The following is a 26,334-nucleotide window of genomic DNA, read 5'->3' on the forward strand; positions in this document are numbered from 1 at the left end:
GGTCGGCCCACTGGAAGTACGTCTTTCGTAGCTGCTCTCGGTCCCAGGATAGAAGTACAGCTGTATATAGGATATTTAAAGAGAGGAACTATTTTTCGTGAGAAAAGGAGCCAGATCTAGTGACCTTGTTTCAATAGCCTTAGCCCCCGAGCTTCAACATTTAAGTTATTGTGAGGTGTTTTGTTTGCTGTATTCTGTACTAAAATAGTTGAGAAGGTAAATGTTCATGTTAAGTCAATGTCAAGGCATATAATAGCTAGCAAAACATATGGAAAATTAATTGTGCTGTCTGCTTATTAAAATACAAGGTGTTGATCTTTGATAGCTAAGTACGCATCTCCCGCTTACTCTGTGTTTCTATATCTAGCGATGGTGTGGTAGGCAAAACGCACGTCTCCGGCAGCTGCCCATTTGAACACCTGCTCCATCGGTGGCTTGTTAGTGTGGCACGGACCATAGCAAGAAGTGCAGTTTGGTTTCATCAGGCCAGGCAATGCGTGGGCCTGCCAGCCCTACAGGTGCAGGCAGGCAGAGGGTCCCTGTCCGCACCCGGCCTTTTTGGGCAGCCTCCGACCCCTCTCCCCTGTGAGCTGCACTGTTAATGTGGGTTTGTCCGAGTCTTGTGAGCAGCTGAAGTTAGAACGTGAAACAGCCCTTTGATACCTTGCTGAAGCACAGATGGCAGGCTACCTTCCTTCTCCGTAAGAAGACCTACCTTTAGCAAAGCACCCCACGGCGTGTATTCCCCTGGCTTTAGTGGTGTTCTGGCCAAATGCTTTGAAATGCTGTCAGATTTACCAGCTACTGACATTTCAGCCAGTATTTATTTATTATTTATTTAGTTGTTGTTTTTTTTTCCCATATGCGAGTCCTTGTTTCCAGATCTGCTAGTAGATGAGGCCAAAAATAAGGGCAAGCAAATTCAAGAAAGGATTTAAAACAAAGCTCACACCTTTCCTATATTCAGCAGGGCAAAGTGGGTCAGCTGGTGATTTCTGATGGACTAAACTGATCCCAGCCATAGCCTTTGTTCTAACACTATCTCTGAAATGAGCATGCAAAATATTTCAATCTTTTGATTAGCATCCTCTAAAGCAATTATTTCTTTAGTTTTATATTTTGTTGCACACAACAAAAGATTTACGTCTATCATGCCCAAAGGCTGAAAGCAAGTGATAAGTGCTTTATTTTAAATGTGCTTCACAGACTTTCTCATTTTAGTTCCAGGACCTGGACAAATCAATTAATACGATATAACCTAAAGCAGCCAAGATTTGCTGTCTGACGAAGGAGGCTAAAATCGCAGCTTGCTCTTCTCGTTTGTCAGAAATAAATCACGTTATTTTAAGTTGTGCATTTTTCCATCATTTGTCGGTAACAGAGACTTAGGTAAAAAGGCCCCTTAATTCCGTTAAATGAGCTCTCCCCTGGCGAAGGTCACTATGTTTTTTTAAATCATCGCTTTCCTTTCTCCACTTGTGCAGAGACAAAAGGACCACAGAAACCTGATGATTATTAACTGCTCCTACAAACAGCACTCAAACCACCAGGCTGCAGGAGGGAACATGTATTGTATTTACTAGATCTGGGGAAAAGTTTTCAGTACGGCATTCTTGTGATGGGTTGGGAAAAAGCTCCTAAGAACTCGTGTGTAATTTTTAATACAAATACTAAGCAGTGTATTGCACTTAAGTGCTCCACGTGTAATATGCTCTTCTTCTATAAATTTGAGTAAGAATCTAATCACTGAGGTGAATGACTAATATACAAAAGGTGGCAAGAATAATTTTATTGTATTATTAAATAGCACGTCTTCTCTTTTACCATTACAAATTTGTAGATACGACAGGAATGACAATACATAATTTATCTTTTTATTGTTGCCCATATGATGTATTTACACATGCAGTTAGTACCGATGTCATGCTACATTTTGTTAACAGCATTCTGTTGTTTGCCAGACTCAAAATGTGAGCATTTCATCTTCTGTAGGAAAGTATCTCCGGGTGGATAGAACACGTGTACTAATCTGCACTTGCAGGGTTGGAGTCGTCAGCATTTCAGGCCAGGCTCCTGGAGCATGTTCCCTTTCTCCCCTAGTACACATCATCAGAGCAATGAAATTCTATCAGGAAAGTGCTTTTTTTTTCCTAATGTAAGAAACAAGAATACACATCTGGACCCAGCAGCCCGGTGATAAAGGCTAAACCCCATGAGACTCAATGGCATTTACTGTTGATACCACCTGGAAAAGCAAACATTATAAAAATAGTTGGAAGCCAAGCATAAGTAGAATTTCAGCACAGTGATTTTTTTTTTTCTGGCATAGATTATGGCATCACCTGCGCAGTTATGAAATGATTCGTTGCTTTGTGAAGAAAGAGTTGGTGCTACGAGCAAGTTATTACATTTGGACTCTGTAATGCTTGAAAGGCCGTTGAACTATTTTATTCTTAACATAAATAAACTGTACACATCCTGTGCATTAACATTGTGATATCTGACAAAGACTTTACAAATGCAACTTCAATTTAAAATTGTACATTCATTTTCAAGTTGTACATATTTCTTTCTTTGTTACAGAGAAAATTGCAATGGGGCACAATAAATACAGTGTAATCAAACTGCAGCCTCCAATTCCATAATTGACTCAAGATCAACTGGAGTTAAAAATGACTACTGTTAAGATATTGAAATCATCCAGGAAGGTAAAAGGTGCAGAGGACAAACTGCACTGGAAAAAAAAAAAAAAAAAGAAAAAAGAAAAAGAAAAAAAAAAGAAAAAAGGCAGCCTGGAGTTTGATAAAAAAAACCAAAAGCTAAAATATTAAAGTAAAATTCCAGTGTCACTGTTTAAAATAAGCAAACAGAAGAGGGCTATGCAGGGATGGGGCACACACGCTAGAGACATAATCCTTTAACGGGAAGCGGTGAGGCGCTGCGGGAAGGGCGGCCGATCACTGCTCTCTAGAAAGCTGCAGGCATCTCGCCGCTCACGACTTGTTGGCTGAGCCGGAGGAGCGGCGCAGTTTCATAGACATGCGGCTCTTGCTAGTCCGAGGAGACATTGGAGAGGCTAAGTCTGTTCCATCCACCTGTGCTGTTGCTGCTGCTGGGGTTTCTCCCGGCTGAGTCTCTGGGCAGAAGCCTGCAGAGGACAGCAAGAAGCGGATGGGTCAGTGCCGCCTTCCCCACTCGCAGTGCAGGAGTCTATTCATGAGGGGCAGGGAGGAATTTCAGTGCTGCTGTCACTCCCACAGCATCTCCTAGCCCTTTACCCGCTGTGAGTGATGTACTGGAGCTAGCAGCTGCCACAAATCCACCTCTAGAGAAAAGAGGATGCCAGAAACCACTGAGCTATGGGACTGCAGAACCCCCTCGCTCCTGACAACTGAGGCAGCACTGAAGTGGGTGACGTTCTCCCACTAACTGGGAGAACAAACACCTCTGGTTCCCTCGCAGGGAAGGGGAGTCATTATTCAAACCACAACCCGTAAGAAACCCGATTTTAATGAGAACATGAAGGTTAACAGCTCGTTGTGCATGAAGGGAGCTCTAGGAATGCAGCTGAAGAGGTGGAGTGAAACGGGCCAACTGGGAGAGCACAACATCTTCTCCCATCCCAACTTTAGTCGGTGCTTCAAAAGGCAAATTGCTACAGGGCCCACAAGGCAGAAGCTTGAACAGATCGTACTAACTGGATGCACTATATGTTAACATTTCTTTGTAAAAGGAACAAGATGAATTTGAGATAACGGTACTGTTAGGTCATGAGCCCAGCACCCAGAGCTATGCTCCAGTGGGCCCTGAGTCCTCACTGCAAGAGGACAAGGCTCTTCCCTTACAAACAGCCCATCTCCAAACCTTCCACACAGATACAAAATGAAAAGGAGAAAATATGAAATCAAAATTATGTTCTCCTTCCCAGGTACAGAAAATTAACACTACGAACTCACATCCACAAAACTAAACTGCACTTTACTAGCCCTGTACAGGGACTGACAGCCTGATTGAACCCAATTATCTCAGTCACCACTGATAGCTTCACACCCATATAAATTACAGACAGAGCCTTAGGCCTGCAGAAGCCAATGGGGAAACCCCTGCTGACTTCAGTAAGCCAGAATATCACTTGCTATTTCTTCTGCATTTACTGGTATTTTCTTCCACATTTTACTGGTATCACTATTACTGGTAATTTAAAATTTCAATGCAATAATCAGAACTGAGGATCTTTCTCCCTCAGCATGCATTTCATATGTAAGGGGTGCAAAAACCATTCAAAACCGATGATGATTTATTTTGAAAGACTCCTCTAATATAAAATGAGGTCATCAGGTAAGAAGTCTAAGAGCACATTTAAAACATGTTGTCATAAACCTCAAGTGATTTAGCGATCTGGCCATCCTCCTCGCCTGGCCCATCACCTGCCAGCTCCAGAGAGACGGCAGCACAGTACTTTCTATCTTTTTCAAACTGACACGACCCATTGAAGTGACAGGGAGGAGAAAGGGCTGTTATTTGTTCCCCAGCTGGTGAGAGCAATTCTGTTCATGAACTAGGTACTTCACTGCCAAACAATCTGGAAAAGCATGATAATGCCTGACTCACTGTGCCTTACAGAAAAAGGCAGGCAGGGAAACATGCACTCTCATTTTCTGAAATTCTATCTTGTTCTAATTTTACAAGGAATTAAAGCATTTCAAATGGTGGAAGTTAGAGAACAGAAAATAACCGTTGTTGTTTTGCACAGCATACCATTCACAGCTAGCGTGAAAGACCTTCCGTTTCAAGCCTTTGCCCTTTACCTTGATGTGGCCAATGCTTTCTAGTGGAGGTTTTGGAAGGAGAAGAAATATCACAGCATTTCTTTCTTTGTTGAGAATGAAGAAGTGATGAGGAAGGAGGAGTGGAAAGAAGTGAGGAAGGGGGAGGAGAAAAGATAAAAGATAACAGGTGTGAGACATGAGACACGAACCGCAGAGATTGAAGGGTATTAACAGATGAGCACAGAAAACGGAATTTCGAATTTCATTATGCAATTGCTGCTCATGCTACAGGTTAAAGAGAGGGATGGGTTAGTTATGTGCAATGAAGCAACAGCTCTGAAATCCGGCGTCATACTTACCCACTAAGCATTACAAGAAAAAAAGGAAGAGAGAGAAAAAGAAAAGAATTCTATAACATTATCCAGATCCAGCAACCTTATTCATAACAACTGAGATACATCCTAAACATTGTCTGAAATGCTTGCTTAAAGTCTGTGAAAACAGTTAAATACTCACACACATACACAAAATCGAGAAGGAAAAACAAATGGCAACTTGATACATGGCTTCTGCTCCCCAGCTGTTTCACAGTATTAAGTATGCTAAAATTACAGCCAGTCTCAACAGGAGACTCCCGAAACCACATGAGTATTTAAGCTAGTTAGTCTGCGTCGAAGGGTCAAACCCTAGTGTGAAATTTTATCACGGGTTGGATAAAGCAAGCCTTAAAACTCCCCATTATTTCAATTAAGGTATTATTCCAGTTGTATCTTAAAACTTTTGTTTCTAATCCCTGCAGATGGAAACACAGATTCACATGCAATCCCATTTTTAAAAGAAACTGATTTAGAGCTATTGAAGAGCAGAAGTCACGTAAAGTGATTTTCACATCTGAACATATCACACCAGAAGAGTGAAGAATAATGGCACTTAAAATATATTTAAAGTCTGACAGGAATCAACAGACTGATTAGGAACTCAATTTCTTTGGATTTTAGATAAGCAAATATATCTATATATACATACATACGCACATACACACATGTGGATATTAAATGTTGTATATATAAATTTTGCGGGTTTTGTTTCCCCTTCACAGTTTTAAAATCTTACGTGTAAAATGTTATATTTATCTTTCTACGCAATGATATATTTAATTATTCAAAATATAAAAATAGGGTTAAATAAGAAGGCTTTATTGACAATTAACCTAGAACCAGAAAGTTCTATAAAATCAACAAAATACATGTTTCAGGATTTTTAAGAGGATGAAAAATGTCAGGAAGTGATCCATATTTTTCATCTCCTAGGCTTGACAAGTGACAAATATCATAGCCTGTTGAGCTATGATATTTTGGGGCCATAATATAAAGCCGTTTCAATTGCTTCTGAACAAGGAGGTGGATCAACAAAGTTGAAATGCGACATTTTCACACTCCGTTTGATAATTGTAGGATCTCCTAATAACAGTATGTTGGTTTTTTGACTCAGAAATTAACTACTTAAATGTGAAATGGAATCCTAACTATACAGAGACTGCGTTAGAAGTGAGGCGAGGTGGAGGAATCTGGAGGGATCGTAGCACATGCGTTGGCACAACTCGTCTCGCCCATCAGTTCTGACTTTCAGAGAGGTGAAAAATCAACCGAGCAGAAGCCCGACAGGGTGCCGACACACAGCAAGTCATGTCTGCTCTCTGTACGTCTAGCTTGATCACACCTTGCTGTCAGGATTAACATTTTCCTGAGTGCCATTTCTCAGAATGACCACAGAGGAAAATATCGTTTGTGCATGTCGGTAAATTCTGAAGGCCTTTTAAGGTACTTCAGCCCCCTGCACCTGACCTCCAGGGAAAAGGGCAGTCATTTCTGCATAGCTTCTGCCCTTAGCCACTCTTACAAATCCCAGTCTGAAGCTGGCCAAGTTATTCATCATGCTCACCAGAGCCTCGCTAGAGTCAAGAAATCAAGTCTCTCACTAATTTTGGGAAATGAGGAAAGGAAGTGAGAAGCGGAGGCAGAAAGACTGCAAAAGCAGCTGCAAAGCAAAATGAGAAGGTGAGGAAGAGATGGTCTAAAGACCCAGGATACTGGAATGGGGTAGGAGAGGAAGAACTAGGAGTCAGCCACAAGAAAGAACACAGCAAAAAGGGTAACATTTATAGCAAAAGAGCTGCAGAGCCATGTCCAGTGATGAATGCTCTTCAGGACCTGTCTGGAAACGTGAATGTTGAGTAAACCTGTCCTCTGTCAGTGAGTATCTGTGAAACACACTGGCAAAATTCCCAATCTTTTCACTAGTGGAGATGCAGGCAGAGGTAAGACAGCTTACCATTACTACCAACTATTGCCCTATCAGTGTGCAGGAGTTGGTGGTGGATCTAGAAGTTACAGATTTTTTACGAATCATGTGGCTGTAAATCAGTATTACAGAATTTCTCTTTTGCCCTATGCCTTAAAACAGAAATGGAAGGAATTACACGAGGAAAATGTTTTCACAAGACAATAAATTCATAAAGTCAAACAGTCAAAACCTAGGAAATGTCAGGATTAAAATTTATCTTTGTCCCTTTGTGTGTACGCACAGGATGCTTTTTAACTAGATAATCATACTCTGTTTTTTTCAGCAGACCCATTTCATTAAATGTAGGAAGTTGATCTGTTTGGGTCTCTAGCAGTCCACACCGAATTTAGTGGCTCAAAGTGCTGAGGATCCTCAGCATACTTTGACCCAAGTGGTTAACTTAAAGACCATAGTTCAGAAATGTATAAAGTTTCAGTTTCAGTTGTTTCAGTATTAAAGTTTTGGAAAATTTCAGTAAGCTTTGTGTTTTACTCTGGTTCAGAATGAAAAAAGAAATTAATAATTTTGGTCTGGAGAAGGGATAATGAGAAATTCTTCCCAGCCCTGCCAGAAATACATAATACTTTTCTCTATTTCAATGTCACTTGCAGTCACAAACTTCAACCACCACCACCACCAGGTGTTGCTTAGACCCTTCTACAGTGAGAAAAGCACCACCATTCTCATCTGTGAAGGGTTAATACAGGCCCAAAAAGATTATCAGTTCAAAGTCACACAGCAATCAATCAGTAAAAGAGATTAATCTGAGTTTCTCTTGTACAAGGCTGAAATAATGTTACCTTTACATTCCCTGCTTCCCTGCCTGCCAGCTGGCATCCCCCCTTACTTTGTGGCAGCAGAATTGTTCTGAACACAGGTTTGGAAATACAGGAATGAATGTTGGGATCAAAAAGCCTGATGCTTTTATCTCAAGGAAAATGCTGTATCTAATGTAGAGACACCCCTTCTTTATAATGTTTACTGTACTGAGGTATTTGAGTAGCAAGAGAGGAGAAAAAAATAAAGAAAAACCAAACCCAAGACATCAGTACATTTTAAAGCTCAGAATCTTAGCACCATGGGGTCAATAAGCGCTTCAATATCATCGAGCTTACCATTGACAGTTCCCTCAACCTGTTCTGGTGTCACAGAAATCCGGTTTACTCAATAGCTGTATAGCAGGAATTACTCTATTTAACAGAGTACTTGCAGTTACTCTATTTAATGGAGTCAGCACAAAGTAAAAAATAGAGACAACAGAATTATATTCTGTGATTAAGTGCAGGTAAATCTCAATTTTTTAAAATGTCCACATCCACTACAGTAGTCAGGTTCCTAAACATGGGAAGGTAGACTTGTCAGATATTTCGATAGGGCAAACTAAGTATCTAGATAAAACAGCAGCAGCCACAATCACACTGTATTGAAGAGCAACCACTCTAAGGAAGAAAACAGCTTTTGCTGAGGGCTGAGTCTTTGATAAAATACGTCAATTTGAGGAAACAGAGTTTGTTATGGAATGGCATGTTCTCTATTTGCTCTGATTATCATAGCTCAAATGAAAAAACTGGCATGCTGAAACTGGCCAACAGGATCACAACAACAACAACAAATTTCTAACACCTGGTGACAAGCTGTAGTAGCTTCACAGTTTCTATATATCTTTCTTAGAAGAAGAAATTGCATATATTTTATAAAAATTAAACATATTCAGTAATTGTAATATTGGAAATTGCAATCCAATTAAAGAATCAAGTCTATAATATCTAAAATGTGGAATTTTTTTCTAGTCTCTTCTGGTCAGTTATTTTTCATTACAAAACAACAGACATAAATAAAACAATTTTAATTTAAAAGAATAATCATGATGTCTTTTTAGAAGCTGATCAGAAATTTTCATATGACGTGGAAACGTCTGACAGGGAGCCTGCAAGGTTTTGTTTGAGTCATCTTGGGGGTGATGAATGTGTCTGGATTCTCAGGCAGGACTCGTGCCACTCCTATGTGCAATCCTGACACTATTTAGAGCTCACCTGTCTTTTAAGAAATCTGCCTGTTGTAGGGACCCTGGACACTTAGGAGCATCTATTTTTTTTAATAGCACATCTGGTGGGCTCTTTCCTGGGATCATGGTCCATCAAAGTTCCGGGTCATCTGTAGCCACCTCACTCTGCTGTCACTACAGTTGGAAACCAGAGGTTTCCAGGCTAATCCCAAGCCCTGTAGTAACTTTTTTGGTGGATGAGTGCAGTGTTAATTTATATCTGCCTCAGACTTTAGAATTTGTACCCCTCAGAGTCTGCCCCATAACAAACAGGGGTGAGCCCCCAGGCTGCAAGCAGCACTGCCAGAGCATCTCCAGCATCCCTGGGCTGAAATGAAGGCTCAGAATCAGGCAAGTCTGGGGACAGGTCGTTTGACTCCAACACTAGGTCACGCTGTGCTGCAGGTCTGGCCAGGGAAGCTCCTGGCTGCTCCTGACACTGATGTGTTGGTCAGTTCCACTGCACAGCACAAGATCCAGAAGAATGTGGCCCTCAGTACAGGACATCACGTTTTGTGGTATGTAAACAGACATGCATACACGCAGATGTGAAATACATCACAAGCTCCTGTTAATGAGATTCCTGCAGAAAATTATTACATTTGATAGAAAGGTTAAGTCTAAAATCAAGTTTCTAAAAATCATAATTTTCTTCCACATCATGTTAGAGAAAAACAAGTATGACTAGGAATTTAAGGAATTTTTATTTTTAAAGGAATTTTTAAAGGAATACAGGAATTGCCACTGTAAAGCAGCATTCTCTGATGCCCCTAACTGGTACAGAAAAGCAGTTTTGCTTCACCCCGAAAGAATGAACTAGAGGAAGAGGGCAGAATGATTCAGCCTGGAATAAGATTTCCAAAAGTGAAGAGGCAGAGCTGATACAAGTGCACTAGAATACAGAATACGCATGAGCCATACGAAAGTGTCTGATGTTGAATACTTACTGAGTGCATTAGGTAGGAAATGTGGCAAGGACTGGTATCCCTGTTATTGTTTTTTAAGGTTTCTAGTTAGAGATTTTCCCTGTTCAAATGTTTTCATACACAAAATTATGTTACTATTTTTTTATACTGATTTAATTAGTTTTAAATTACTTTTAATTTAGTTTCCCTTTGGTCTTGACTATTTGCACTGCAATGACAATACCACTCATACTTTGAAACTGCACCTAATTTCTACTTGTGGTTTGTACTTTGAAGTGAAGGAGTCTCAACGTTTTAACATCTCAGTCACTCATTCTGTAGTCCTATCGGAACTCTTCTATAATTTTAGAATTTACTACTGCGTATTTTTGCAATTGAGAAATAAATTTTGAGATACCAACTTGCCAAATTAATTTATGACAATATTTTATTCAGATTTACAGCTTTTCCACAGAAGACTTTTGATTTATTCATCATAAAATAAGGGTTTCTGAACAAAGAATTTCAAGTGTTACACATTCTTCTTCTCCTTCTCTCCTACGTTATCACTGCAGAATGTCTTACAACATCAATGAAAGACAGTACAGGGTACAAAACACACCACTGCCATCCAGTACTACTTGTTCATGCTGAGAAACAAAGGTCAACACAATAAAGTGTTACTCATTCAACAACTGTCTCTACCATTAGTTACCTTAATCCCAGAACCAGTGTTAGTGCTTCATGCAGACCTGAGGTTAGTAAAAGACTAAAACTTTAAGATGTAGTGGTCATTTTTCAATCAGTGTGAAATTCTTTTTTAGTGTGAACAAGGGCAACAAGGAAAGTTTGCATACAATTTGGTTACAAGCTTAGTGTTCTAGTAAAAGTAAGAGGAATAAAGGGGTTTTTTGGACACTTTGTCTTACCTTCAGATAAACAGAACTGATATTTAATGATCTAAAAAGAGGGGAAATAAAATAATGAAATAATCATAAGGAGTTCAAGAAATTTAAGAACAGGAAGGCCTTGAGTTACTCATTTTCTTTTACAGATTTCCTCATTAGTTACTGAAAATGCAGTATCCTCTTATAAAACAGGTATTTCACTGGAAAGCAAAAATGACCTTAAAACCAAGTTTGCAGCTAATAACATGCAAACAAAATTGATGACTGCAAGGCTCTCAGATTTCCAATTTAAAACTTTACATTCTAAAAATGTAAAGTCTTAAAACTTTCTTATAGGGAAGATGTACTTAGATTCAAGAATGTATTTATCCGAATCAGCCTGGATGAATGAGTACCAGCATTTCCATGGAGACTCTATACAGGGGAACACAGTAAAATTTACTGTAAAAAATACAGGGTCTGGTTGCTCTATTGAAGTAGCTAGCCAAATCTTAATGACAGGCACTGGCTCATGATGTCAGGTAACCAAATAAAGATTTAAAAGCAAATCTGCCCAAGTTCTCAAATATTTACCTATAAACTTTCAGATTAATGGTAACTCTTAATGATGTGCAAGTGTCTGAATTTTTAGTCTATATAAGTAAGGATACTGCATTTCAAATTAGGTTGTACAAACCCAGTTCTTTACTGTACTTCTTACCTGTCTCTGAGGGCAAATGGTGGTAAGGTGCTGGACAGAAAACCTGAGCAGCAAAATCCTCAAAAGTTGTAGGCTCTAGATGATGCTGAACAATTGTCTGCAGGTATCGTGCTCTCTCCTCATAACTGGTTAAGCCAAGAATTAAGGAGCAATTTATATAATGTACTGTAACTGCTAAACATCAGTGTATTAATTCAGAATACTTGGTTTTGTTACATACGTATCATGTATTTCAGTGATGGTACACACTTATTTTTAATTCTTTACATAACTACGATATTAATTGATGCACTGAAGCAATACTAAGATAAACACAATTAATGTAAACCTTATGGTTCAACTATCTTTTTCATATGCAATGCAAAACTTTCTGAATTTTTTTTTCAAACTGCAGCAACTTAGATACTCTCTTTTAAGTAACTGATTTGGCTGTACTCTGGTCACAATTAAATACAAAAATAGAGATATAGCATGAAAAATAACATTAACAAAATAAGTGATTTTGTACTTTTCCGTAACAAACTTCTTCCATAATCCCTACACATACACACACACAAGCAGTTAAGATAAATACATAGCGAAATTTGAGTATTGGGAAAAACACCTCGTCAATTATGCCATTAAAACAAGCAAGAACATTTGTAAAGAATCCGCAGGACCCTTAAATACAGACTAACAGGGTGTCGGCAGGGCACTGACAGCAAAATACCGTACTTCTTCCTTTTCCCTGTGTCCTCCCTATCTGATATTATTGACAAAGAGACCGGTATCTTGAAGTGTTGCTGCTTTTGAAGAACCCACTGCAGGCTTCTTGTTCCAGCAGGCCTGATTGTGCTGTTAGCACGGAGAGAGCGAGAAAAAGACAGAATATTTCTGCTGTTCATGAAAGCAGCTATGGAAATGGCTGTCAAAATGTAGAGCAGCAGGCAGCAACATACAATTATCAAGAAAAACTACCATGCTGACTTCATGTCGTATAGTTCCTGAACTGAGAAATCAGTTAACCTTTTCTCTCACAACTTTCAAAGTCCTCCAGCTGGACTCAGTACATTGAATGAGGGAAACCTTCTCCAGTTATCCTATAGAACCATGAAACGATCAGAAATCTTCCTGGCATTCACGCTTCTGCACACTTTTTTCATATTTCATTTGGCAATAGCAAGATAAATTTCTCCTTACATAGGTTCTGTCTTATTTTTCAAAAAAATCACCCCAAACCAATCAGCATGCTGTGGAAGAATGCACTCAGAATCAATTTCTTGAAGGTTCTGGGTTCTGATTTCAGGTCTGCTGCTCTTTTTGGGGACAACAGGGGCAGTGAGCAAACTACCTTTCTGACTCAATTTCACCACCTGTGAAATGGGGATAATAATTAATCCTGCACACATTTTTTAGCAATCCAAACATATAAACTGCATTACAAGTGATCAGCAATTACAATAACAGTGCTAACATAATAAATTAATAATGATAATACTTCTGAGTTATGATAAGCAATTAAAATTCTCAGCTCTAAGTTACAGCGGGAAACAATACCCTTCATTTTAGTTTATAAAACTGGACTTCAATAATTACAGAACCTTTCCTATGAAACCTTTTTGAAGTTGCTTTCTGTACAGCTTTTACAATAGATTTTGCAGTATATGTAAATCTATAAAAATGTATAGAGAATATATTAACTTAAAACAACTTCTAGTGAATAGAATGATCTTCATCACATTTCCTTAGACCACAGCCTGGTTATCTAGTGAAACAGGGAAACAATTTTCCCTTCAAAACCCATGTTCCAAATTCTTTCTGGATCCCAAGAAGGCTGAACCTCAGCAGAAGTCTCAGTCTGGAGAAGCTATAATAGAAGCACTGGGACAAGAGAAAATATAAAACTCTCCCATTGTAACAGTTCTTAGGTTGGGCGATAAACACAGTATTGAGCCTTAACAGAGGAGAGTAATATAGCACATTTTTTAAGAGGCTATGTATAAGTGGTAGAGGATGAAACTGATGGTTGAAGTCTAAATAATACTACGTATCTCACAACTTGTTGAAAAGCACTTTTTTCATTGGGGGAGATTCACAGCTGCTGAATTTTCTGCAGTTAATAGAGTCCTTTGATTCACAGCAGTGCCCCTTGCACAAAAAATACTGGCCTTTGTGTATTACCAGAAACTAATTTTCTATTTGGCTGAAAAGGGAAAAATGGGGTTATTGCTTCTCCCTCCTACAGAGCTTTTCATTATGTCTGATGCACTCAACTTCTAAGCTCTTCTGAGAAAAAAAAATAACTGAAGAGGCAAGAGGTAGAAAAATGAGCTTGTTAGCACATTAGAAGTGAAGTATCTTGGTGGGCCCTAGAAATTCCCAGTGGTGTGTTAACTTATCACTCTATGCATGCTGGCACTGATAGTCTCCCAATTGATCACTCTCTTTTCGCACCAAAGGTGCTGCCAGGAAGCAAAGGCTGAAGGCCCACAGGAGAACAGGCTGCTATCAAAACAAGCTGTTTTTAAAAGTCTGCTTGAATGGGTAAAATGTTTCATGAAAAATTAGGGTGGAGACACCTACCTGCTTTTAAAATGCTCTACTTTCAGAGGTCTCTAAAGGAAACCTTTTAGTTTATCCTATTATATCCAAAGCTTATACACAAATAAGGCAAAAATGAAGGAAAGTTACTGTTTTGAACGTGACAAGGACATTCCCATTCTCCAGTCCAGGTACCTATCTCCTCATCAAATAAAGAATTCTTGACACAGATGCTGGCTGAGGAGGATAATAATGTTTTCATTACACAGTGGAGAGGACATGCTTATATCAGTTCTAGAAGTCAAACTCAAATGCACACTTGGTACATCCAGGGAAAAGTAATTCAGCTAGCCAGGTAGTTGCTTGTCCTAACAATCCACAAAGCCATCTGCAGCTTGTTAAAAACAGAACCCTGCTTAAAAACAAAACAAAAATCTGATGTGAACACCAAGTCCCAAGCTTGCAGTATTCTGCACTAAGAAATGACACGCTCTCCTTAGAAGAATTCATCTTCTGTATTAGAAACTGAGTAGCTAAGTTTGGGATACTTTTGTCTTCTAATCACGTATACTCGGAGAACATTCTAGTATTTTAAAACTCCAAATTTGTATGCTGTTATGGTTGAGATAATCTAGTTCTATGCTGTATTTGAATGCAACTATCTGCAAGAGTGACCGTAAATTCATGGTAGTTAATTTCTATGTTACTTCTAGTAGGCTAGACATTTCTTTCTTTAAAATGCTGCTCTTTAGGGAAGAGTTGTTAGCACCTACAAATTGAGTGGCACATACAAACTCAATGGCCAGTAATAATAGGGCAATGCAAGCTGTATTCTGAGTGGATGCAGCCACTGGCATCAGCATTTAAGATGGAATGGGAAGGAGGCATGGACAAACCGATGGAGAGAGACTCTGGCACAGGGAATGACGAAACACTTAACAGTGGTGTGAGCTTTCTGCTTCTGAAGAAGGTGCTCATTGGAACATATGTTACAAAAGTAAGATACACAAAAAAGTAAGATATACATTAATTATACAGGCACTCACCCAACCCTGTCAGCTAAAAACCTGGCAGATACATGATCTGCAAAAAAAATATGACAAAAAAGTCTAATGACTTCAATGTATATTTTCAGAAGGTATTGTTCTGAAAAATACAATCAATACAAGAAAAAAATCAGAAATCATACCTTTATAGGTTACTCAGGTTGTAGTCACTCTAACATTTCATTTGCATTACAGTCCATTTTACTGATTCTCTAAATCTGCAATTATTCCTATTAATACTGAAAATACTGTACTTTCCATGATTACTGTAAACATGCAATGTTTTTAGACCTGTTGATCTGCTTTTGGGAAAAAGCACTGAAATCCTCGCTGTAAAAACACCTACTTATGCTTAATCTGTCTGAAAAACAACAACTCATGTCTTCACCTGATACTTCTGCATTACTGCTGATAGTGTCACTTTTTAAACTCAAGCTCTGTTTAGGATCCCTATGGCAGAATACATCTACATCTGGCAGATCCTTTAGTATAATCTAAGTTAAAACTTTTTCTAGCCATCTACATGAACAAATGATCTGGGCTTTTGCTTCACCCCTCAGTTACTGCCATAACCTTTTCTCTGGCCTCAACAAATTAATTTTTATTCCTCTTTGTATCTACTTAGAGCATTGCAAAGCCCAATTTCTGAACATATTGCTTAGATGAGGCATTTTCTTCAGATGTCACATTCCCTAGCACAAATGCAGGCTACTTATTTTAATGTTATAGTCCATACCTATTTGATCAATTGTATCAAAACTACGCTTGCCTCCAGTCAGTTAACACAGTCACTCTCACTCACCTTGACATTTTTGGGCATGCACTTTCGTACCTTTTTCCATCTGCCTTCTTATGCCTAGCACCGGGTCTGTGTAAGCACCCACAAAACAATCCCACCTCAAACTCTGCCCTTTGCTATGATGTTTATTGAAAAAGAAACAAGGAAAACACCTTGGAAGAATTAAGTCCTTTGCTGTGTAGGTCACACAACTATTCACGCTGTCTACTATGGTTTCACATTTCTCTGAATTTTCTGTCTGCATTTGCTGTCTTCAGTTTTACACTTTTTTACTTCTGGGGGACAAACAACAACTGCCTTGTGCTGTACAGCATCTCAGCATAAGATGACGGGAGTCTATGCTAAGTATATAGATGTGCCACAATAATACAAACAAAACAGCTTTCCTCCTTGCAGCATCACCCATTACCTTCATCTTTTTCCTTTATATCCAAAACAATTCCTTCACATTGCCCATCTTTTTATTCATCCATGGCTTTGTCATCCTTCGATTTGGTGAGGAAATCTGTTTGCTACATTTTCCCACATCTCTACTTACTTAGTCTTTGTTTTTCCTTTCCTGTAATTTTAACCATGTAATCTCCACAAAACCCTGTACTTCCCACTCTTCAGCCTCTTCTACTGTGTCCACCTTTCAAGTCCTTCTGTTGAATTCATCTCCTCATAGTAATTTCCACAGATTTATCATGTCATTCTGACCACATGTTTTCTTTCCATTCTTCTTATTCACACCTCTCAGTTTCAGAACTGAGTAAAATGCATTACAATACACCTATCTATTATTTTGCTGTTAAAGAAGAGTGGATGCATGATTATTATGTTACAGTCACCCAGGGAATACCAATCCTAAAATGTCATTCACCTGAGGCTGAAAAAAAATGAAGAAAAAACCCAGCTTCAACATGCAGTAAAATTTCCAAGACTTTAATTAAGGATGTGGCACTCGACAATTCGGTAATCTACCTATGACCAGAGCATCTACATGGTACATTTACAAAAGGGCTGGAGAAGAAATCCTAGTGCCTGCTCCAAAGACCATCTGATAACAAATGCTTTCAGAGCAGGAACTGGAATCTGGGGAGTCTCCTCTCTCAGGAAAGTTCCCTAACCATGAGGCTACACAGATGAGCATATACTTTGCCTGTGATTCAGAGGAGACTTTATTTTATGAAACAAAGAGCAATTTCAGCAGTGAACGGAGTGTGCCTGATTACAGAATGTCCTCAGTCCCAACGGTTAAAACAATTTTTTAAGAGGCAGGAGATGTGGCCTCAAAATTGGAAACCGCTCTCTCATTTTCTGGCTGACTGATAAGACCTGGGAGTTACCTCCTCTTGTGTTTGTGTGGGCTCTCATCCATACCTTCAACACTCCTAGCATTGCTGACCTGCAGGTCAGATGAGCAAAGAAATACCTGCCTACTCAATGGATAGAGAAGGGCATTTGGCTCTTCAGGATATAGGAAGGACTCAAGCAGCTCCAGTGTGTGCAGAAGTGGGCAGGGATTCTCCAGGGAAGGGTGGCAGGGAAAGCTTTAGATACCTGTGAATTTCAGAGGCACCCAAGACAAGGCATTTGCTGTGCGGAGATTCTCATCATCTTTGTTTTAGACTCAGGCACCTATAAAGCCAGACAGGAGGAACTTGGGTCAGATGAAGAGACTTTGAAGACAAAAAAGACATAGAAAATGTTTTATCAAGACATATTTCCTAAGCAGCTTCTGGAGGGAAGGATTATGCTGGGGAACCTACTCAGTGACAGAAAAGTTTAAAAAGTGCTGAAGAGATGCACTGTTCATTAATACACTTAAAACAGTGACAGAAATATTTGCAATGTCTGAAAAATCAGTTTAGAAGACAGATATTTTATTTGTTCAATGGAATTTGAAAGGAATGCACTTGTGAAGTATCTGAAGTCACCAGTGGTAGAAACCCTGTATTTTTCCAAAAGCCAAAAGGAATTATTTATCATTTCAGACACCATAATAAAATGTTATGGCACAGCTTCCATTTTAGTAAATGACTTCAAGATGATTTCTAGATGATTGAAATTGCATCAAGACAACTGTAGATCAGGAAATACCCCTGAACTATGAAGTTGCAAGTTGTAAGCTCAACAATGCTGCAGGCATCTCGACGCCGTTACCGATGGGCTGCTCAAGTCCAGCAGACTGAAAACACAACTTTTTTTTCTTTTTTAAGATAAGTAAAAAATAAAAATTATAACAAAAGGATACCTTTTGTGAAAAGGAGTAAAAATGTGGGCTCTTCCCCCAGTTTTTTTCCATCACTGTGTTTCTCGTTCAGAAAAACCTGAACAGAAATTGAAACAAGACACTTCCAGGAAAGTTATATTCATAAATCTTCCTTCCTGATGCTAATGTATTTACATGTATATGTGCACATCTTTGTATTATATTACAATGTAACTGTTAATTGGAGTATGTGATCACAGTACTAATGGTACATAGTACTTGAGATTCATTGATACTAGCACTAGGAAAAAAAAGAGGGTTTTATGATTGCCTAGAAATACCTCTTAGAAAAAAGCCAGAGAATGCATTTTAAAATAGCAAGATGGACTTTTTCAGGTTAAATTACAAACTGCTGTCATAAATACATGTACAGCTGCATCCCTGGCAGTTCCAACTGTTAGCAAAATCATCTAAGAAGTCAATATATATTGATATGATTGTGGAGAGTATGACTGCATCAGCCAGGCATTTGGAAAATTATTTAGACAAGCAGAAACCAAAGCACTGCTCCATCCTTAAGTGGAAAATGAAAATCCTCCACCCAGAGATACTTGCTTCTAAGATCAATGGATACCTGCAAGAGGTTTTTTAATTGCATGTATAAGCTATTTACATAAAAAAGATTAACAGTATTTTTAAGATGGCATTCTCTTGTTTACTGCACTTGTCCCTTCAGCAAATTTAGAAGCACATCTTTTCTAGAAAAAACCCAAATCTGTAGTATTGTCATGCAAGAACATTCCCAGCATAGTAAAGACCAAAGGAAACAAAGAAACAGGGAGGCACAGTGAATGGCATATGCCTGTAGAAGATTTTAAGTTTCCTCCTCCCTGGCCTGAAGAGGTGTGCAAACTCCACAGGATTAACTGCTACACTTTGAGGTACTTAAAATTATGAAAACATTGATTTTATTGGGCAGATTTTTCCTAGTAAATTACAATTCCTGACATCAAAATGTGAAAGGAAGACTGCCTCCAGTAAAAAGTAACAAGTACCGGTTAGAACCAAGGTTTTACAGAAGCTGAAAGGAAGTTGGCCATAGCAGAATTTGACTTCTGAGGAAAGAGACAGAACCCACGCATCACAGAAATGGAGGTTTTTTTCTGGGAAATCTCACTCTGAAAGAAGAGATTGTGCAGTGGTTGTCAAACCAGCTGAACTCATACTGAGTCACAGCAATTTGTGCTCTTTGTTGACTCTCAGAATTAAAGATGTAAGTCAGGCTGCTATTGATCCAGTGTTGGAAGCCCTGCAACTAGCTGCGTTTTGTACGTAGGTGGGTGATCAGTATCAACCGGCCACACTGAGAGGAATAGTTAAAGTTCTCTTCTATTCTGAAAAGTGACTCTGTAGAAGTGGCATCATGGTGTTCCCTATTTATTGCATTTCAGTGATTTCCACATCTAGTTTGCACAGTATACAAATAAAGAGGTTTTTTTTCCCAACTGCAACTTCTGTTTACTCAAGTCAACTTGATATCTCAAAGTCAGCCTGGGTTCTTTTCTGTTTCCTAAATAGTGCCAATATTGAAAATGGCATATAAATATTTTGCTCTGTGCATCTGTTTACACAGCTCTGCTGTAAATGAAAGCAGCTTCTGCATATGCAATTGGAACTTAGCCACAACACTGATGATTCATAAAGTAGAATTCAGTTCATTCTCCTCATATCTGAAGCAAGTTATTTAGTTGAAAGAGAAGAAAAAAACCCCCTACTACGTTTGACATTATTAAACAGGTGAAAGAATTTGTAATTTTATAGTCTTCTAAGGAGATTTTTTTTTCTCTACTGAAACTGTATTTTCAATACCAGTGACAGCACTTCTGCAATAAAATACAACAATATATTTTCTTACTCCTAAAAATGAAATATAAAACTCAGAAGAATCAGTTATATTTTAAAAGTAAACCTTTATGTTGCATTTAATGAAAATATTTTAAAACTGCAGAAGGGATCAGTGTTAATTATCCAAAATCACTAATTTAAAGAAGTGATGTATAGATGACAATCTACTAATTAATGTAGATATCTCAAAAAAATGAAAATATGAAAAATAAGTAACAGACTAAGACTGTAGAATTTAAGCAAACATAAAATGCAGTATCTAACATCTTTAATAAAAACCTTCTAAACACATGCAAAAAGGATTTCTGAGGCAATTTCTGAGGTATATTTCTTCAAGAAGAAAATAAGGGACTGTATAATAGATAAATCCATGCAAACTAATCCCATCATCCCAGATCTTGCAAATTGTTTCCAATCCATATAGTTGCATCACTCTTTAATACAAAGAAAATTACTTTTCATTTTTTACACAACTAAAAAGTTCAATAAATCTCTTATAAATTAAAAGTTATCGGGCAAAATATAACAACATATACTTTTGCCATTTAGAGGCGTTTTTCTTTTAAAGTACTAATCTTACAGCTAAAGAAGATTACTTCCAGTATATCTACCATATTGTTAAATTGTATAAAAGTCCTGCAAGGTAAGCATAGGCTAGATCAAGTTGCAGCAACTGACTGTTTCCAAGTCAATGCTATTGCTTTCTGCCTAGTTTACTAAAATACTATGTATTGAAAGGCATTGACTTTATCTGAAGTCATATAAGAATTTTCATTTTTGCAGTGTGACCACTTTCAAAATTGCTAAATTACTGCAAGAAATTGAAACTGATGCTTACATTTTCATTGGAAAACCCAATACATTTAACATTCTGCAGTACCATCCTTCTAGGAAAATCCTTGATGTATTGTTTATTTTTATGTTGTTCTATCAGATCTCACAGCTAACTGAATTCTTCAGTGGTTTATAACATCATCTAGGAAAAAAAAGCTGTGATTCATCAGCACAGACAAAGCTGGGCTTTAATCCACTCCTATAACCATATTGCCAAGTCTATATTGTTTACATTGCGTCTCAATTAAGAGACAGGCAGGACACCTGGTACTTCTTTATCTAAGTCCCACGGGCTGCCAGATGACTCAAAATCCATAACAGGTGCTAAGGCAGTGTGAGTGTAGCACCATTAACACAAGCTGGAATTGGATGAAATTTGGACTATGCTTAACCACTTAAAACACTCAATTATGAAATGAAAAATGTAACCACTCTGCACCAAGCTCCTTTACAAAAGGCACTTATAAAGATATCTAGAATCAAAGTGCAAGCATAATGGACTTAACATAAATTTTTATTTTAGTATAAATAGTCTCCAGAATTAAACCACGCAAAAGCCAGCTGTTTAAAAAAGTTATCTTTTTAAGATAATGATATAAAAATATAATGAGACTATACTTACTGACTTGAACGAATTCTAATTCTGATCATCTGCTTAGGCAGCAAAACTGACAAAACTGATGCTCAGACTTTTAGCAATTTCACAGTTAAGGTGAAAAAATCTGAATTAATAATATTTATTGATTTCTTCAACTCTGTAGAGCCCAGAAGTTATTTATTTTAGGGACTTTGGGAAATGAAAGCAACTTATGAGAGGATTTTAAAAACAAGGCTTTAGTGAAAAACTATAGAATAAAAGATATTCCTTTGAACCAAAAAGTCCCATTGGAGATCTCTTTTCAGCACTTCTTCCATTCAGGTGACTGAACTAAGTATTAAGCTTAGACACTGACAGAACACACCTCATGAGAGAAAAAATTAGTATCAGAAATTTCACAGTGGACAATTACTTAAGAACTATCTGTATCTAAATGTGCAGTAATCAAATTAAGCTTCTATTTAATATTGTAATTATCAAGAACACGATATAGTGATTTTATTACCAGAGTAAGCAGTAACAAAGTACAGTAAACTGTCATTTAAGACAGTGTCATAGTATCTACGATAAGCAACATATTGGCTTAAACTAATGCACTATATGCCTCTAGGGAACAACAGGCTCAGAGACTGGGTTTTAACATCAGAATCTATCCATTAATCTTGACTTAAATATAATCTACTCTGTAGTAAGAGGAAGAATGGGCATTCAATGAATTATCTGTTTGAAATACAGCAGGAGCATATTAACACAAACATATAGTATAAAGCCGTAGTTTCGATACCATTTATCGTGTATTGTTGGTTTTACAAACCCAAAACTGCATTTTAGCATGAAATTACAAAGCCAGTAAGATCAAATGGCTAGCAGTATCGGAAGGACAAATACCTCAACACTTACTCATTAAATGTACTGGCTGTACGGTTAGAAGACTAATGACAGTATTTGCAAATACCCTACTCGTCCATGTTTTAGTAACAGGCTACAGAGGTGAAAATAAACAGTGAAGGAAACTGTGCTGAAGACCTTATGCAGGCAGAATTCCTACTCTGACTTCCAGGGAGGATTTGTCTTACTAATGAATCCAAGACGGGAAACGATAAAGCTATCAGGTATGTTGTGCTAACTGTTTTCAAGCCCATTACAGCTGCCACGGCTCCAGGATTCTTTGGAGCGACGCTGGTGCCGGCCGACAGAAGGGCTCGCAGGCAGCTGCTCACCTGGCGGCAGTGGCGTTGCAGGGGACGCACAGGGCCGATGGGCCGAGGGACTCAAGGTTTTTAGGGATGTTGCACCAGACATGCCAATGAGTGATGCTAAGATGTTGCAGTCACCACTTCAGCACACAAAGAACGCAGAACAGCACAGGCCAGGGGGAACTGCAGCCCCACATACTAACAGCAGATTTTGGGAACAGGATATATCCACACCCTGACACTCAGCATTACATCAATTTACACTCAAGTAATTAAGGTTGATGAGCATAAAAATACGGAAGCAAAACTGGCTTTTTGCTCTCTGGTATTAGCATAAATGCTTAAGCCCAATGTTTTCATGCATTCAAATGTTTAAATCTCTATCTTAAATACTTTCTCTGCATATATAGACATATTAATTGATGAGAGAAATAGTGAAGAAAATGCCTTTCATGAAGACATCACTACAAACTGTAAAATTACACAAGTAAAAATTATATTAATATTAAATATTGTCCAGTAAAGACTGCACGTAGACATTTACTAATATGCAATCCCACACTACACAGTAACAAAGAAAACTTCCCACATGAGAAATTTTGTCATTAATTCCAATCTGTACTTTAATAGACTTCACAACCACCTTTTTTTCTTTTATAGTTGAAGAGAATGTTTTCTCTTTATGCTGGGTTGCTGCAGTACCAGTACCAGATAATCTACTTGTAAGTCTCTTTGCAGGGCAGCAAAGTCAATTTTACAAACGAATTTTAAAATTTAAGACAGGCTTCTTCTATTTCAACAAAGAAAACAAATATTAATTTTCAGTTACTTCCCTCTTTCTTTATTTTGAAGAGCAATTAGCAAAGCAGCCCCTTCGCCCTCCTCCCTAGTGCTGTCAAGCTGTTGAGAGCAGTTTGCTGCACTACAATGGTACTATTGTGAACACAGCCTGGGCTTCCTTCCCACAGAGAGTTAAATGGGCAGTTCCTGCTGCCCATGATTGGTGTCCAGTGAAACAATACTTAAGAGCCAGGTTTTATCAGTTCCACGCCAAAGAAGTGAAGCCAGGGAACCCAAGCCTTCATATCATGCTGAACCATATGCCAACCCTGCTGGCCCCAAAGGTTTATCACTAAGAATCAGGATCCATCATGTCCCCTGTGAAATTTCACTTCACATACCTTCTGTGAAATGCATGGCTTTGCTGAAAACTGACCTTTTTCTACAACTGGCAAGAACAGATGGACAGTAACTATGTTTGGCAAGCAGAAATTAAAAGATTCTCTAATAACCTGCATTCTTCTCTGTTTGGGAGGAGAAGCATTCAGAAGGAGATAGATACATTTATGACCCACAGACCTATTCAGGTGTAGTTAATCAGCAATTAAACTATTTTCTCAATGCCTAGAAAGTATATTGAGATTAATTTGATTGGCCAGGCTATGATTAGGACTCATGCCCTTCGGACTACCATATGGTAATTCCAATTACTGTAATACTAACAACTTTTAATCCTTGCTTTATGTTAGTTTATTCTGTTTTTCTATTAAGTGTGTGGCACATACAGAATAAATCATATACACACAACCTTTTTTGTTATCATTTTGGCCTGTTTAATTAGGAAATATCGTTACATGATGTATATTCCATCTCTACCTAGATTATTTCCGCATACTGACAGGTATTATATACAACCCCTTTTTTCAGTAACTGAAAGACAGACCTGTAGGAGAAAAAAGACAACCGATGTGCTAGTTTCTATTAATCTCCTCATTTATTTTTTCAGGTACCTATCATCTTCTAATCCCTCTGTTGGCAATGGAAAGCATGCCCCAACTGTCCTGACTGCCATATGCAGAATAACACAGAAACCGTTTGCCAATATCTCATTCAGCTCACCCGGAAACATCATTCTGTCTCACAGACATTACTGCTTGTCAGTTCTACTTGTTACAAATTCTCTCTCACATCCACCACTGTTTTAAATAACAGAATCAACCATACACAACAGGTATGCAATTATTCTTTATATCTACACAGTTTTTAGTGTTTTAACATATAAATCTTTCAAATTATTTGCAAGTCACTTATCCGTTATTAGGGGTGAATTTATGACTAGAAAAGGATTAAATCAATAAACAATGCTGTCTTTTGCAACATAAAAGTAGGGCTTAAATAGTTTAAAAGCACTTCTTTCTTTAAATCTCAGAAATGTCAGGAAAAAATGTTTAATCTTCCCTGCTTTTTATTCACAGACTTCTGAGAGCTATCAAAGAAATCTGTATGAATTTTAACACCTTAAGGGGGCAAGAGTCTTAACATCTTAACAAACGGCTTTTGTTACTCAAAATGTTTAATTAATTAATAAGGTTAAGTAGGTATTTACAAAAAACCTGTCATTTTGTGTTATATACAAGGCAATCAACTCTGTGTAAGATTGAACTAGTTTATCTTTTTCATTGCAGTTTCAGAACTCCTACCCTTCTCCCTGCACATTTTTGATTAGAAGAGGAATCTATACACATTTAAAACACATTTTATAATGAAAGAGTGACTGTTCTCCTGACTTCCAGCTTACGACATACCAGAATTTCCTACCTTAAAAGGATGCAGTAACAAAGAACTCCCCTCCCTCAAGCGATCTGTACTGACAGATCCAAATTCAGAAGTTCTAGAAGGCTGATAAAGCACTTCACTGCTTTTCAGGATACCCCACTGACATCCTTTTATTCTAAAACAGAATGCCATTGGCATAAGCCTACCCATATCTTGTACAGAAATCTGGAGAACCAGTACCACCCCCCCTCCCCTTTCAGATGGGTGAATTCAATTATGAAAGAATGCCGAAGTAAAAGAATTTAGAATATAATTTTCTTGTCAGTACAAAAAGATCTGAGTCTTCTCTGTAACCGATTACAACATCAGCTGAACACTCAGCTCTTTGTAAGTGCAATTATTAGTAGAAAACTGTATTACTAATCAATTTTGTTTCATTTGCTGTTTTGCTTTTTTACCACTTTCAAGACAGTCTCATGCATTTCATCAGGGAAGAGTGACTAATGAACAAAACTGTACTACTAATCAAAAACAAGTTACAGAGATCTTGTGATGACAACAATGTTATTACCCTTAAACTCCTGTGCTTACACTAGATCTCTTTAACAGGTGCTCCCAGCATCCTAGTTCATCTCTGCAGACAGCCCATAAGAAGAGGCAGAGACAGAAGAGCTACCTGGGGTAGAGCAGGCAGGTTCTGCGGGATTACAAGCAGGGCAATTACTGACGAAAATGTGTTTTACCCGAACATGCACAAATCCAGAACTGCTTCTAAAGAAATGTATGTATGTATGCGTTTTGCAAAAATCTATGTACATAAAAATATACATTACAACACAGCTTTCAAGCTTCACACTTCTATTTACTCCTCATATTAAAAATGCATGAAAACTGATTGAAATGATGTGTATGAAAATGCAGTAAAACCAGCAGCCTGGTATACACATCGGCAAGTATTTCTCCAGCAGTTATTTGAAGTGTCTACATGACAAACACTATGGCAAGAGTTTAAAAACC

General features: G+C 38.1%; 1 protein-coding gene across 1 annotated transcript in view; it reads right to left on the reverse strand.

Moving 5' to 3' along the window:
* Positions 1 to 2,566: 2,566 nt before the first annotated feature.
* Positions 2,567 to 26,334, reverse strand: part of RALGAPA1 (Ral GTPase activating protein, alpha subunit 1 (catalytic)) — a 119,094-nt gene continuing 95,326 nt past the window's right edge. The window contains exons 40-42 of the mRNA XM_010184596.1: positions 11,670 to 11,794; positions 4,759 to 4,873; positions 2,567 to 3,148 (exon numbers count right to left, since the gene is read on the reverse strand). Of these exons, the coding sequence (XP_010182898.1) occupies positions 3,052 to 3,148; positions 4,759 to 4,873; positions 11,670 to 11,794 (337 nt within the window). The 3' untranslated portion in view covers positions 2,567 to 3,051. The remainder of the gene's footprint in view (positions 3,149 to 4,758; positions 4,874 to 11,669; positions 11,795 to 26,334) is intronic.

The sequence above is a fragment of the Mesitornis unicolor genome, unplaced genomic scaffold (genome assembly GCF_000695765.1).
Source record: "Mesitornis unicolor isolate BGI_N332 unplaced genomic scaffold, ASM69576v1 scaffold9605, whole genome shotgun sequence".
NCBI lineage: Eukaryota > Metazoa > Chordata > Aves > Mesitornithiformes > Mesitornithidae > Mesitornis > Mesitornis unicolor.